General features: G+C 40.6%; 1 protein-coding gene across 2 annotated transcripts in view; it reads right to left on the bottom strand.

Annotated features, from left to right (window-relative positions):
- BCHE (butyrylcholinesterase) overlaps positions 1-15,219 on the bottom strand; it is a 52,080-nt gene that overhangs the window by 13,870 nt on the left and 22,991 nt on the right. For both annotated transcript variants that reach the window (XM_032697928.1, XM_032697929.1), the window contains exon 2: positions 13,250-14,771. In XM_032697928.1, the coding sequence (XP_032553819.1) occupies positions 13,250-14,766 (1,517 nt within the window). In that variant the 5' untranslated portion in view covers positions 14,767-14,771. The remainder of the gene's footprint in view (positions 1-13,249; positions 14,772-15,219) is intronic.

The following is a 15,219-nucleotide window of genomic DNA, read 5'->3' on the forward strand; positions in this document are numbered from 1 at the left end:
TGGTTTCAGATGACTCACTGATAAGTAGACACCAGAGAGGGCTGTGAGGTTGAAGGCTCAAAGTCCTTAACCTGAGGAGCAATCCCACCTCCTGCAACAAAAAAAATGAACATTCCCTGGAAACTTTCCTAAAAAAAGTTAACCAGGGAAAGGATGAAGAAATATCTGTAAAAAAAAAAAAACAAACCCAAACCATTAACTGTAAAACATCCCCAGAAGCTCCAATTCCTGCATAAAATCTCCATTCAGAGACCGAGGGCTGTGTAAATCTGAAAAGCTCTCTCTGAGTGAATATGCAGATTGCACCTGATGCAATATCACCATCAATTGGGTCAATATATCCATGGTTCAGTATAATGAACTTATTCTTACCTTTTTTTTTTTTAAATTCAGATAGTTATCCAGGACCTTTTCCCAAGTCAGTCAGCTCATCTTCTGCCACCCATCAAAATGACTTGATGGGTCTCCCTGGATAAAATCTTTACATTACGCCAAAATATTTTACATTAAATTGTACACTTTGAGGCTGTTTGCTATTAAAAAATGCAAAAGCAAAAAGAAAAAAAAGATGACAAGGGCACTTTTCTGTTCGTTATCCGAAGTTTATGAGTGGTCCATTTGGAATAAAAAGCAAGGGGGAGTTATATTGGTTTTCATGTCACTGTTGCTACGAGTTGGTGCTCTTTATACATGATACTGCATAAAAAGTAAACTTGCTAGTTTTAATTTAATTAAGGGGCCCTTCAGAGTACTTCTTAATATCAGCTAATCATGAAACATCTTTTCTTATTGAACTGATGGACCCTCTGTACAAATGTACTGCCACATTTAATATTTTATTTTATAAAACTCTCTTAAGGCCTTTATCTTAGACTGATGGGACAGACAGCAGCAATCTAATCTATCAACTGAAATTATTATTATAATTATTATTATTATAGAATAATAACAATAACAATATTACTACTAATAATAGCAATAATAGCAACAATAACAACTAAACTTTAAAAACTATCACACTGGAAGGTAACAACTCAGACAGGGGTATTGTCAGCATGTGCAACACTGGGTGATTGGAAAGTGTCCATGGTTATCAGTTTCATACACTAAATTTCCTTGGAGCCTTTGGCATCAGTGTTCCCAAGGTCTCTGTGCCTGTGCCACTATGAAGAACTGTGGAACTTGGAAAGAAAATTAAAAAAAAAGTGTCGTATTTAAAATAATTTGGCTTTTTAGAAGTGACTTGTTGTGAGAAAATAGTAACCAGTTTCTGAAAATCTAAGTAATTAAACCCTTCTCATTTACTTGTTCCTTAATAAGGTGTAAAAATCATAATTTTGTGACATGGAAGGACATGAATGGAAGGACTCCTATGACGAGCACTACAAGTCTGGCAGAGGTGCAGATTTGAATCCTTCAAACTACATTTATTAAGCAGCTGGTTCTGGGAAGTTCATTAAATCCTGTTGTGCTCAGCTCTCACTCCCAGCTCCCACACACAAGTCCATAATCCAGTGACTATAAAGTGCCCCTGAGCCAGAGCAAAAGGAAACTGCTTTGCAAGTTCTATCGAAGGTAAATATTATTCCTTCTGCTGATCCTTGAGGAAACCTGTAGGATCCAGCTGGCACAGCCTTTAGCTGACAGAAACTGCAGAAGGACCTTTGCAGCCAGGCTTCCTTACACCTTCACTGGCTAAATAAAGCTCAGGATATTCCTTCCAGATTCCAGCTGGGTGACGGAGCAGATGAGTGTTTAAATGTCTTAAACTATAAATTATCATGCTATGTGCTGTTACAACCAATATCAGTTTCAGGAAATGAAGCAACAAGCTGTTGCTTCTTTGTTTTGGTCTTATTGTGTTCTGCTCAAAAGACAAGAACCCGTCAAGTTGAAATGATTCTTGATTGTGCTTGATACTTATTCATGAATCCCTGGTATATATATAAGATAGATCTTAAGGTATTGGCCATAAATAATGCAGTTTCTGAGAAATTCAGATCCAGCATGTTCTGCCTGAGCTCTCTCGGTATGTCTGTTATGCATTTAGGGTTCCTCAAATCCCTGGCTCCTGGATTGGAGCCTGCTCTGCCATCAGGAGGAATAATGAGCTGGGCCAGTTGAGCCAGAGCTAACGAGCCCTTCAGACCCTGCCTGGGTATTTCTGACCTCCTGGTCCCCCCTGGCATTCCTGCACAGAGGGGTCCTCCACTGGGAAAGTATTCCAGCAAAGCTTGGGGCTCTTCCAGGAACCCTTGCCCCAAACTCCACACAGAGGGTATGATCAGATGTGATTTTATCATACCAGGTCTGGAACTGCCCCACTGTTCCAAGAGTCACTGCCACAGTGATGATTTCACACCTTCTCCAGGACTCCAGGTTCTGGTGTGAATATTCACATTTCACATTTACATCACTTTTGAATAGCCATGAGAGAGGCAACACCACAGCTTAGTCTCTCTTTATTCTGAAGGAACACTTTTGCCTTTTTTTTTTTTTTTAAATGTTCCTGTAAAGTACTTTGTAAGATCCTCATGTCCTTTGGTATGGGATCAATTTTAGCTTTAAAGGACCACTTTTCAAAGCTGTTATTTCTTAACACTCTTGGCTGCAGCAAGAAATCAAACGCAACCGTAGTTTTTAGTCTTAGCTTGTAGAGGTTGGAGAGGCTGTTTGGAAATGGAAGAAGGTCCTGAACCCTATTGAGACTTTGAAGGAGGAAGTAACTTCCAAAGAAGGTAAGTAAAGGAATAAGCAGAGAGGAAGGCACATGGCACTTGTCCTTTTAGTCATCCTCGGAGACTGGTTTATCTCCTCTACCACCTCTTTTCTTTCTCAGGACCTGGGGAGAAAAAAGCTTATACAGTATCTTAACCAGAATTACCCCCTGGGACAAACCTAAAGAGTGGGTGTGAAGGGAGAGAAAAATGGTTTTATTGCTGTGGAAGTATTAATACCGTGTTTCAAATTCCCAGTGCCTTTGGTAAAATCTGTCAGCCCACTTGGTTGTGAGAGAGAGTGGATACTGTGCTCATGTGTGTATGATTGCTAGTTCCATCCCTTCCTTTCTCTCCCATTAATAAAGCTCATCCCAGGCACCCAGGAATTGTTAGATAAATGTGTTCAATGCTCTCCTTATCTCTAGAGCTCCAATTTTCAGTACAGACTGTGCAGTTGATACTACAGTAGGATATGATGTTTGAGATTTGTTTTCAATTGTAATTGCCCTAATCATGATTTCCTTTCCAGGCAGATGCTCCACACAGCCCTGCACCCAACAAAATTGTGTGGATTCAGCGTGTCCTGGTGGATTTCTTCATAGTTGCATTTTCCTTTTTATTTTCCACTACTGCCAATGCTTTATTTCTCTGAGTGGGAGGAAGTGCATGAGTCACAAACTTTCACTACGCTGTAATCCAGGCCAAATTGAGCAGTCCTATAAAGGAAACTATTGGATAGCTTTTGGGAGGGTGTATATGTGTTGTTGCATCGTCAGAATCAGAACTGCTGAAACTTCATGTTGGAAGATGTAAACAAGAATATAGAATCTTCACAACCCCCCCAAAGATATTTAAAAATAATGATAATAAAAGTGATTAAGTTATTTTCTTATCTGTTATAAATTCGTTGTAGGTTTGACATTTACAAATAGAAGTTACATGTAATTTTCCTCGATAAACACATTCAAATTCTGTCCCAGCATTGTAACATCATCTGAGTCTGATTTGAACTATACCAAGAGGGAGGTACCAACATTTGGACTGAGAGTTATAAAAGACATGCCCTCAAGAAGAAAAGGGGGGGAGATATCTGAACCTCTTCAAAGTTCTCTTTCAAAATTGAGGGGGGTGTAGTGGAAATTATGGTGTGCAACTATTTCACAACCAGGAAAAAACAATTGTTAAACCTCCAAGCATTTCCAGTTGTACAGAAAATTCACTTGGATGCTGATCAGTGAGAACACCATGAGTGAGATGTGTGAGATATTTAAAACCTCATTAGTTAAAATTAAAAAATCACAGTATTTGAACAGCCATTCCAATAAGAAAAGGATCCCTCTGGTGTGAATTTGAGGCAGCAGCCTTTAGAGCTTGTACTGTATAAAATGAGGAAGTTGTTTAATATTCCCTCAAGGAAAGGTAAAGAACACAGATGGGGATCAGAGATGTCTGGAAAAGCAGAGGATGGAAGCTTTTAATTTTACATAGAATCATGTAAAATTTGGTGGAAAAGCCTGATTTCTACTGAAGCAGCTTCTAGATTTGTGGGGACACAACTTCACAAGCCCTGTGACTAAATTTCCAACTGCATTTACCCACAAGTGCCTTCTCTTGCTGCTGAATGAAAAAAAAAAATTAAACACCATATTGAGCTACCTTCAAAAAATATGGTGTTGGGTAACCTCTGCTGCTCCTCATTTCCTCCCTTCTCCCCTTTGCCACTTCCCTGAAATAAGCCAATCTCTTGCTTTGGGGAGTAAATTAAAATGTCTACTGAAAGGTTTCCATTCTTCTCGGGAATTTTCTCAGCAGGGCTTCAGATTAGTGTTCCAGAACCACCTGGAAAAATGGGGTTTGCAGACCTTTCCAACTGCAATTTCTGTCGTCTGATGATGAAACAAGGACTAAGCTTCAGAAAAGCAGCGTGGAAGAAGAGTGGCCCTAAAAAGAGGATTAACTGTGGGTGAACATTAATTAGAATTTCACAGTGGCTTTTGCAGCCATGTGTTTAGGTGTCTGTAAAAGTTATGGTATAGGGAAAGCAATCCCTAATCCTAAATTGTCTCTGAAGGGTGCTGCTTTTATTAGTGAACCTGCCTTACACATAACTCAGAATAAGTTCGTGTATACCCTTCTTCATTTCTCTGTTCACAGATTTCTTCACCCCCTGAAATGCTTAGAAGTCTTTCAGATATTTTCTTCTTTCATATATCAATCTCTTTTTGCTCTTTCTCTCTTTGTGTATTTCTTTGTCACTGACTTCTTCCATCAGTCAGCATTTCTCTCTCTTGCTTTCCCATTTTCCTTCCTCACATGCTTTTCATCCAACACTAAATTATTTCCATTCGGGCTTCTTAATTCCACTTCCAAATTTGAGTAGCAATGACACTATGGTTTTATTTCAACTCTTGAAACCTTTGTTTGTCTTTGCTCCTCTCCTTTCCCTGGAAAATATCCGTGTAGCCTCTTTGCCAGGTTCTTGGGACAGCAGGGAACCATGTCCAGTGCGGGCTGTTCTACCCATCGCTGTTGTGAGAACAGGTGGAGCCACACCCAAGATATAGAGCCACAGACTCACAGAATCATTTAGGTTGGAAAAGACCTCTGAGATCTTCCAGTCCAGCTGTTAATCCAGCACTGCCAAGGGCACCACTGACCCGTGGTCTGAGTGCCACGTCTGCACGGTCCCTCTAGGAATGGGCACTCCACCACTGGGGAGGGCTGGACAACCATTTACATTAAGAATTTTTTTCCAGATATCCAATCTAAGCCTCCCTTCATGCAACTCAAGGCCAATTTCTCTCCTCCTGTCCCTTGTTCCCTGGGAGCAGAGCCCGACCAGCCCCCCCCAGCTCCCCCCTCCTGTCAGGGGGTTGCAGAGCCAGAAGGTCCCCCCTGAGCCTCCTTTTCTCCAGGATGAGCCCCCCCAGCTCCCTCAGCTGCTCCTGCTGCTCCAGCCCCTTCCCCAGCTCCGTTCCCTTCTCCAGCACCTCAGATTTCCCTCTCTTTTGTTACAGGGCCAGCTAAAGGCAGCACAGCTCTGCAAAAACCCACCTCAAAGAGATCCACTCCTTTTCTTGGACCTTGTGTGGGGGTTTGTGTGTCTCTGCCTCGGCTGCAGACCCAGGGAGTTCACCTTGCTCCCTCCCAGGACCGTGAATCATCACTGATGGTTTGGATCCCTCAGCCTTTGACAGTGGAATTAAAGTTCCCCCTTCTCCACAAAGCATTGCCAGTCCTCTCTTCAAGGCAAATCTCTGCATTATGGTTTTAGGTTTTTAGTTTTATGTCTCGCTCAATTACTCCTACAATATTTGGACATTTCCTTAATAGATGTTCTCATCTCCTGTTTGAAAATAATAGTTTGACTCATCTGTTGTAGGGAATAAAATCTGTGTGGAACAAATTGCATTTACTGCACGAGATATCCTCTTGTAATTGCAATATTTGTAATAGCATTAAACCAATCTAAACAATTTTATATCCCAGGCCTATTTTGAAAAGAGGACTGAACCAAATACTCCTGTTTTCAGTTCTGAAATTTGATGACAGCTTGTCAGCTTGCAGCCAGAAAGGGACAGATGCCTGTCAAAGCAGGGCTCTAGTTACTGATTTTTTTCCATGATGTACTTTTTCCAAAGAGTTTGCTAAAAAGGTGTTTCCATTACTGCTTCTGAATGTAACAATATATATGGACCCCACAAAGATGATGAGTCACTTTTAAGAACCTAAAACTGAAGGTGGAGAAATAGGACTAAAGTTTCTTAAAATTTGACCTTGTTTTGTTTTATTTTGTTTTGGTTTTTGTTCATTTCTGTGATTTCCACAATTTTTTTATCATGGCTTGGAAATTGCTCACATTAATGGGAGTGGATGTGAGAATAAACGTGCCCTTTTGGGCCAAAATGAAAGCTTTGGTTTTCCTTAACTTGAGAAAGGAAGACTTTCCACACAATTGTTTTTACTTTCAGCAACCCTTCTCGTGATTTGTGTTTTTTACCTCACATCCAGAAATCTTTTGTTCAGGATTCTTGACCTTATCACCAGAAATCTTTTGTTCAGGATTCTTGACCTTATCAGGGAAAACCACTAGATAAGATGAAAAATGACTTTTTTTTAGATGAATGTGAGATGTCAGGAGCATCAACCTCAGGAAAAGTCTCCTCTTGGTGCCCCTGAGTTCTGGCTCTGGTGTGTTTGAAGACCCTGTGAGGATCAGAGGGGCTCCAACCCAACCACCTTCCTCTCTCCATGTGGCTCCCTGGAAGAAATACAGCCCACAATAAATTTCTGACCTTGAAGTGGCTTAGTGGTACATAAAACTTCCTGCTTCCTGAAGTATAAGAAAATTAAAAGTGGTTGGAGTTTTTTATTTTTACTTTTTGCCACTATATTCAGTCCTTGCCATATAGAGTATATAGGTCCCCAGTTCAACTGCTGTCTGCACTCTATATGAGGCTGTTGGTTTTGTTCTCACTGGTCTGAAACTACTCTCTATAAACAGGTTGTGATAAGTTGGTAACAAAAGCACTGAAATTTATTATATGTCTACCAGAGGAACATCAGGGAAAGGCAATAATAACCAGACAAAGTGCTTCAGAGCTTTAGTGGGACAATCAAAGCCTCACAAATTCCCCTAAAACATAGCAGGAAATATTTCAAAGGCTTCACTTTATAGAAAAAAGCTGCAAAGATTTGTTTCAGCAGTTGTAAAACTGGCAGCCAGGCAAGTTTTGCCCGTTTCCTTTTATCCAAAACATTTTTCACAAAGCCTTAAAAAATATTATCTTTGTGTGTTCCGCTGCACCCTTATTTGAGTTCTCATCCCATCTAGTTTGTCTGTCTCATGACTAAAGAACACAGTTACCAAAATAAATGAAGAAAGTAATGAGAAAAGCATAACCTGGTGCCCACTGATTTGGGGGCCATCTAGTTTTTCATGTTAAATAAAACTTCTCCTTCCTAGAGGTGGCAGAGAATTCTGCTGCTTTCTGATTGATAGTACCTGTTAGTGTCACTTTACTTTTGAAAGCTTTCTGAAGAATAACAGAAGTGCAGCAAAGAATTGAACTTCAAAAGTGTTATAAAGAGAAATTGAAATTTTTTTTCACCACAGGTGGAGCTTAGAATAAAGTCTACTGGAAAGAATTCAGGAGAAGGCCACTGAAAACTGACATTAATGTTAAAATGAATGTTATTTACATGTGAACATGATCATTCTGAGCCTGATCCATATGACATCACACTGTGGTTTCCTGCTGAATCCAATTTGACCACATCTCTGTCCAATTTGATGATATGTGGTATTTTATCAAATGATTTTAAGGCTAACAATTGATATTCAACTGCCAATGTTCTTAAATACAAGAATAAGCAGAGGAGACCTTGGGTCAAGGTAAAGGGGGGAATTTAAACTCCCAGTGTAAATCAAATGCATTGATTTTGGAATCTGTTCTTTTTTATAACCCAAATATTTTATTATGCTTGATTTATTCAGACAGCAGGAGTAATAAGTCTCTTTCTTCCCTCGCTGGTAGAACAGAGATTTTTTTGAGGGTATGATAAAAATGTTGTTCTTTCAAGGATCAAATACATACAAAAAAAAAAAAAAAAGTAGTTTATGAAATTACATTAACTGCATGAGGAAAAATGGAGATATGTGGTCAACCCTACTTGATACCAAAAGTTCAGTCATGAAAAATTATAATATAATGAAACAGCAGAAATGTTCATGTGACAGAAAAGGAATTATCATTCCTGGAAGCTTTTGCTTCCAATCCCAGGAACTCATTGGCAGTTTAATAGTAGTTTAATTTCTCTGCACCTTCATGGACATCAGTATCCACCTCCAGACTGACCTCACACTGCTCATCCCTACCTGTGAACTCTCTCCCTCCTTCCAAGATCCCAAGAGATAACCTGTGCCCCTGATTCCTTAGATCTGCTTTGGAAGTAAATCATGGCCCTATTGGATATTTCTGAGGGAAGAGACACTGGGAGTGTTTAACTGGGGGGTGAATCCCCCACACTACCACTCTGCTTGGCCACAGCTCCAGGCTGGGGGCTCCCCTGTGTCCTGTGCTCTGTCCAGAGCATCAGGGGCAGCATTAGTTGGCAATAATCCAAAGGGCTGATCCTCAACATTGCTGCCAGGAATCCCATGGGCCTCCCAGTCTGTCCTTTCACCACAATACTCCATGTTCAGACCCAAAAGGTCATTGGGTTTTTTTTTTTCCATTCTTCTCAAACTATGTGATAAATCTATGATGCAATGAATAATATGGTGTGATATAATAGTATATAATACTTCATACTATATTATACTGTAATATATTATCATATAATACTAGATGATGTAATAATTGGGATTGTTCAGCCTGGAGAAGAGAAGCTTTGGGGTGACCTAATTGCAGCCTTCCAGTACCTGAAGGGGGACTTCAAGAAACACGGAGAGAGTCTATTTACAAGAGCCTGGAGTGACAGGACAAGGAGGAATGGCTCTAACCGGACATAGAGAAGGTTTAGACTGGATATGAGGAAGAAATTTTTCCCTGTGAGGGTGGTGAGGTCCTGGCACAGGTTGCCCAGAGAAGCTGTGGATGTCCCAACCCTGGAAGTGTCCAAGGCCAGTAGGAGGAACCTGGGCTAGTGGAAGGTGTCCCTGCCCATGGGAGGGGTTTGGAACAAGATCTTTAAGGTCCCTTCCAATTCAACCATTCTACAATTCTATCATAAAAAATAACCTTATTTCTCTGGGTAAATCTTGCAGACAGTCATCAGCAGCCTGTCCCTACGTGCAGCGACAGGTAGTTATGGCTCCCCAGCTCCAAGGGATTCCCAGACCGAGGAATCCTGCTGTGGATAATGAATCTACAGGGACTCTCGTGGCTGAAAACCAAAGGCTGATTGTCAGAGAAGACCATCTCAACAGGATCTTCACAGGTGTTACAGACTGTGTAAATATATGACAGATTCCTAAAAGTGACACTATTCCTAGGGATCCAGAAGAGGGATATTGGAGCATAACAACAGCACCTAACTTCAGATATTTGCTCCTGTCTCCTACTGAATCATCTACATCTCCCATTCCCTATTCGTATTCACAAATACAAATTCTTGACGCCTGTAATTCTCCAGGAAAAGTGGTCACTTATCACTGATATTTATTTTTAGGAAGGATGTGAAATAAGCAGTGCCTGGAGATTTGGAAAATTGCATCTGCTACTGACAGGGGTGGCAGTGCACTGGGAAAGCCTTGGGCTGCCTGACAGTCTCCTTTTAGTTACTGAGAAAGGCAGAAATCGAGAATTTCACATATACTCTTGGGATGCTTTGAAGAAATCACTTCTCCTTTTCTCCCTAACAATTTGCTTTTGTTCTTACATGACTTTGGGCATTTCTCAGGAGTTTTCTTGCTTTTACCCTTCAGATTCTCTCCCCCATCCCACTCTGGGGGGAGTGGGTGAACAGTTTTCTGGGGTTTAGGTGCTGCCTGGGGTTAAACAATGACAGAAGCAGAAAATGCTCCTAAAGTGCGTATTTTTAACTTTTTCTCTCACTAATTTCATTCCTCAGATGAGAATAAAAAAAGAAAGACAACTAAGGTCAAAGTTTGGGCTTGAAGACCACTCTGAGAAACAGCTCTGCCACCTCTCAGTCCCTCCCAGTCAGAAAACACCAGGAAAGATATGATGTCTCCCAGTTTTGTTGACTCTACTCCATCTCCTTCCCTCTGCAGGCTCCTCTTCCCTCCCTTGTGCTTTTGTACTTCTTCACATTAGAATATTAGGTCAAACGCCCTCACTAAAAATGTGCTGTACAACATTTCTCATTTTCATCTTTTCTGCTTGATTTTCTCCTCATCTGCTGGAGACATCAATGGTAATTTTTCCCTCAGAGGTTTACCCTTTGATCATGCCAGAGTTTCCTATAAACATTATATCAAAGCAGGGCTTCCCCAGTTCTTTAAAAATGTTTACCATGTGCTCAAATACGCCAGGAAAACAAGGATCACTTATTAATCTTGGAATTATCAGCAATTTTTATTACTTCCCCACCCATTGTACACTATGAATAATGTGTAACAGAGCCTGAGGTGTCTGAGCTTTGCTCAGGGAGTAAAGTGTCATATAGTGGGTTAATCCTCACCTTTTACTGTTACAAAAATTGCACAATTTTATTGTTTATCCAAATAGTGATGCTTTTGATACTTGTGTGGAAGCAGAGAGAGGGATTATTTTGCTGTTTGCTGTGGAAACCACTTGAAATTCAATCTGTAGGGTAATCTAATGTGAATGATAATCAGACTAGATGATAGGACTGTCTTCTACAGACTTTAGCCTGAATGTACCTTATGTTGTCTATTTTTAGCAGGCTACAGTGACAGGGACAGTGCCCTCTGTTTGCAGAACAGGTTATTGAGATTTATATATGTATATATGCACACAAAAATTATGTAGATGAAAATTAAATATATATATATATAATTTAGGGTAAAAAAGGGCTTCACAGAACTGTAAATATAGTTCTGCAAAACTTATTGTGGACCTGAATTTTCTTTTTCCACTAAGAAATAGTTGTGTTTAATGGAAAGATCTGCTCTCTCTGGTGTAGGATCCTGATTTCAAACTCCTGTAGGGCTGGAGTGTGTAATAAGGAGCCTTCACTCACTTTGCTCTCCACCAAGGACCTAAAAATACATCACAATAATAAAACCTGTATTAAAACACTGTGTATTGATGAGTACTGTTGTTTTCTGAGTTTTAGTACGCTCCCCACTTATGGTAAAAGACATATTACAAGCTCCAAACATATAAAGGGGATAGGAGTTGTTAAGATAATTAATATTCCTACAAACCAAGGTAATCAATCAATCAATCAATCAATCACACCTTGGATAACACCACAACCAAGGCAACCCTTGGATGAGTAAACAGGGTCTATCAGATTGAACTAGAAGGGATAGATGACACCTTTAATTATGACACCTTGGGGACAACAGTGCTTAATTCCAACAAGGAAAGTTCCAACAAGGTGTTGATGAATCCCAGGTTTAAAAGTGGAGAACCATTATTTAAGGAATTGGAAAAAAAACACATTATAGTGAAAGGCCTAAGAGTACAACCTGCTATTTAATAAAAAAAATTTAAAAAGGATTAAGGGTTATTAAAGATTATTTGAATAGACCCTTAATAAAGATATTTATCTATATATGGAAAAAAATCATAAAATAAAGCTTAAAAATTGTCAAACAAAACATAGTGCTTGGAAAAAGTAGTAGAATAGGCGAATTCAGGCTAGAGACAAAATTTATTTTTATAACTCTAACCCTTTTAAATGTAATTAAACTTTAGAACAACCTATCAATGTTTGTTCTGGGTTTTTAATCACTGGAAATGCGTTTTGAGTTCTGTACGAGGTTGTATGGACTAAATGAGCACAGTGGTCTCCCCTGGTTTCTAATCTACTAAGAAAATTAATTAGATCCTGTTACAATGCTGATTTCAACCTTTACAAATCTATATATAAATCAAAGGAATGGTTCACCTTAGAAACAGAATTAATGCACTATTTTGAAATTTAAGTTAAATAAACACTTTGTAGTGTCAATTAAGTGTTTGGATGTGAGTTCTAAAAGGCAAGTAGTTCTATATATATGATTTTCTCAGGAGAGAGCACAAACCAAGCTTCTGGAACACAAGATCCCCCCCATCCCATCAGGTTTGCAGCCTTGAGATTAATCACACATGACTGCAGCAGTGGCTGGTTTTCTTATTGCTCTGAAATGTTTTCATTTCCCACTGAGTGTTGCACTGAGAGCCCAAAACTCTGATGAGCAGAGTGGGGGCTGCCTCACTTCTCCTGGACACCAGCAGAAGGCACCTAACGAGGGATTGTATTTAATCCATCTCAAACATCCAAATGAAATATTCTAATTTGCTTCTTGGCCAGGCTTGGACATATTTCACTTATAGATGAGTTAAATGGAAATAGGGAGTGATTTGTCATCAGGATCAGTGAAGTCCAGGCTCATCCTCACAGCACACGTGGGAAGAGAGGCTTTCTGGGAAGCATGTCCTGAAATCCCAATCTCTTCATCATGTGTACATAACACACCTCTATATTATAAACCTGCATGTTCTGAGCAACTTACATCTTCAAGGAAATTGGCTTTTTTGCTCCTACTTCTGCTCCTACTTCTCTGTTTCCCAGAGTCTGAAATCTTTTGTTTCTAGCACTTGAAACCATTACCTTCCTTTGTAACCACTGCTGCTCTGGCAAAAAACAATGTTTTGTACTTGCTTTTATGGGTGGATAAACATTGTTTTCTTAAGCTTATTCAATACTGTGAGCAGCATATCAACAGTTTATTTTATTAAGACAGTGTTTTTAGCAGAACTAAAATAGGAATTTTGAATAACTGAACAATAAATCTCTTCTCAGCATTCCAAGCAGTACCAAAACCATTAAGTTTTTTCCGCTGGTGAAACAACAAGCAAAAATCAAACCAACTTCCACAGCAAACTTACCCAGTTTTGGCAAAAGTTGCCCAGTCTCTCATCATGGAGCGGCTCAAGATTTCCTCAGCTTTGGTGTAATTCACCTTTCTCTCCAGGGGCAACCCAAACACAAACTCAATCTCGTAGCCATGCATCACTCCCATCCACTCGGGCCAGGGGAGCTTGGAGGATCGATGTTCAAAAAAGTAGAAGAACACGTTGTTTCCCAGCTGGGCGAATTTTGTGCAGAATTCCATGACAGGACAGATTATGTTGTAGTCCCCGACGGCGTCGTCCGCGGCATCACAGTAGTGCTCTGGCTTGTGCTCGTTTTCCCAGTCCGTGTACTGAAAGATTATGGATTCTATTGCAAGTTTGCTCACTCCTGGGAAGGCCAGAGTCAAGGCTGTCTCAAACTGGGTTTTATTGACCAAGCCATCACTATCCTTGCTGAAGCCAGGGACTCCATATGCTAGAAATCCTGACCCTTCATCTTTGTTAACACCCACTAAGATCTGTGTTTGTTTGAAAAGGCCCTTCTCAATCAATTTTTCTGGCATGTCTAAGAGAAAATTGCCATCCACCGTTGGACAAAAATATACTTGCAGAAAAGAGCCACCTGGAACAGCAAAAATTTCATTCTCCAGTATTTCCTTCGGGTCCTTGTCTTGGAGGCAGAGAATTAGCTCTGTCTCGTTGCTGGTGGGACACTGGAGCTGTTTAGCTAAAGCCACTGTTCTGTTTCTGGCTTCAGTTGCTGTGATTGCAGCCCAAGGAGCATTGGCAGATCCACTCTGCATGATGGCTCTGGTGAATAAAGGATGGCTTTTGGGGGACAGGAGGTGGTAGTTGACAGAGGCTGAGCCAGCACTCTCCCCAAATATCGTCACGCTTTTTGGGTTGCCTCCAAAGGCTGCTATGTTCTCCTGTACCCACTGAAGGGCCAACCTTTGATCAAACAAACCTGCATTTCCAGGAGCTTCTAGGTTTCCTGGTAAAGCCAAAAATCCTAACGCAGCGACCCTGTAGTTCATGGAAACCACAACAACTCTTTCTACCCTGGCCAGAAACTTGCCGTCGTAGACCGGCAGGGCAGTGGACCCAGACTCGAAGCCGCCGCCGTAAATCCACACCATGACACTTGCATTCTTGGGCTTGGGAGAAGGAACCCACACGTTAAGGTACAAGCAGTCTTCACTCAGGTTAGTTTTTGGGTTCCACATCTCTGATCCAGCAAACCCCGGGTAAGCTGTATCTATATGCTGGTAACAGGAGTTGGCGTGTTTTGTGGCGTCCCAAACATCCGACCACTTCTCCCGAGGTTCTGGCTTTCGAAACCTCAGTCTGCCCATGGGTGGCTGTCCATAAGGTATTCCAAGGAAGGCTGTCACAGTTCCCCCCAGGACCTGCAGGTTTGTCCCTCTGACTCTGCCTTTCGTGGTTGTTATGATGTTGTCTTCAGGCACCACCTTCCTGATGAACATGTACAGGAGAAGAAACCACATCAGAAACCTGGTAGAGAGACTTGGGCCATTTGTCCAAATCATGATGCCTGAAACACACGAAAAAGAAATTCAGAATTAGTGTTGCAATATGTTACTACCAGAGCCAAAATGAGATATTAATTAAGAATGTAGGCTTTGAAAATAAGATGGTGCTGCTACACAAAACTCAGCAGTATTTAACCATAAATTCTCGTTTGTCCGTTGTGTTGCAAAGACTGTGTTTGGTATTTGGTATTTAGCCAGTACTTCAGACAAATTCTGTTGCTAAAAAGCACAGAACTGAACGAGCCAGACCAGGGAAGGTAAAGTCATATAAACAGGCTCTGATTACTCCAGTTAGCAGGTGACTTAAATGCTAGTCAAGACTTAAATGAGTCATGTCTTTCAAGATCTTGTTTCTCTAGAGGAGTTTAAGCAAGTTTACAACCATCAGAGTCCTACAAACTAATAGCCAAACTTCTGCTACTTAGAATGAACATTAAAATGCTAAAACAT

Source organism: Chiroxiphia lanceolata, chromosome 10, assembly GCF_009829145.1.
Source record: "Chiroxiphia lanceolata isolate bChiLan1 chromosome 10, bChiLan1.pri, whole genome shotgun sequence".
Lineage (NCBI taxonomy): Eukaryota > Metazoa > Chordata > Aves > Passeriformes > Pipridae > Chiroxiphia > Chiroxiphia lanceolata.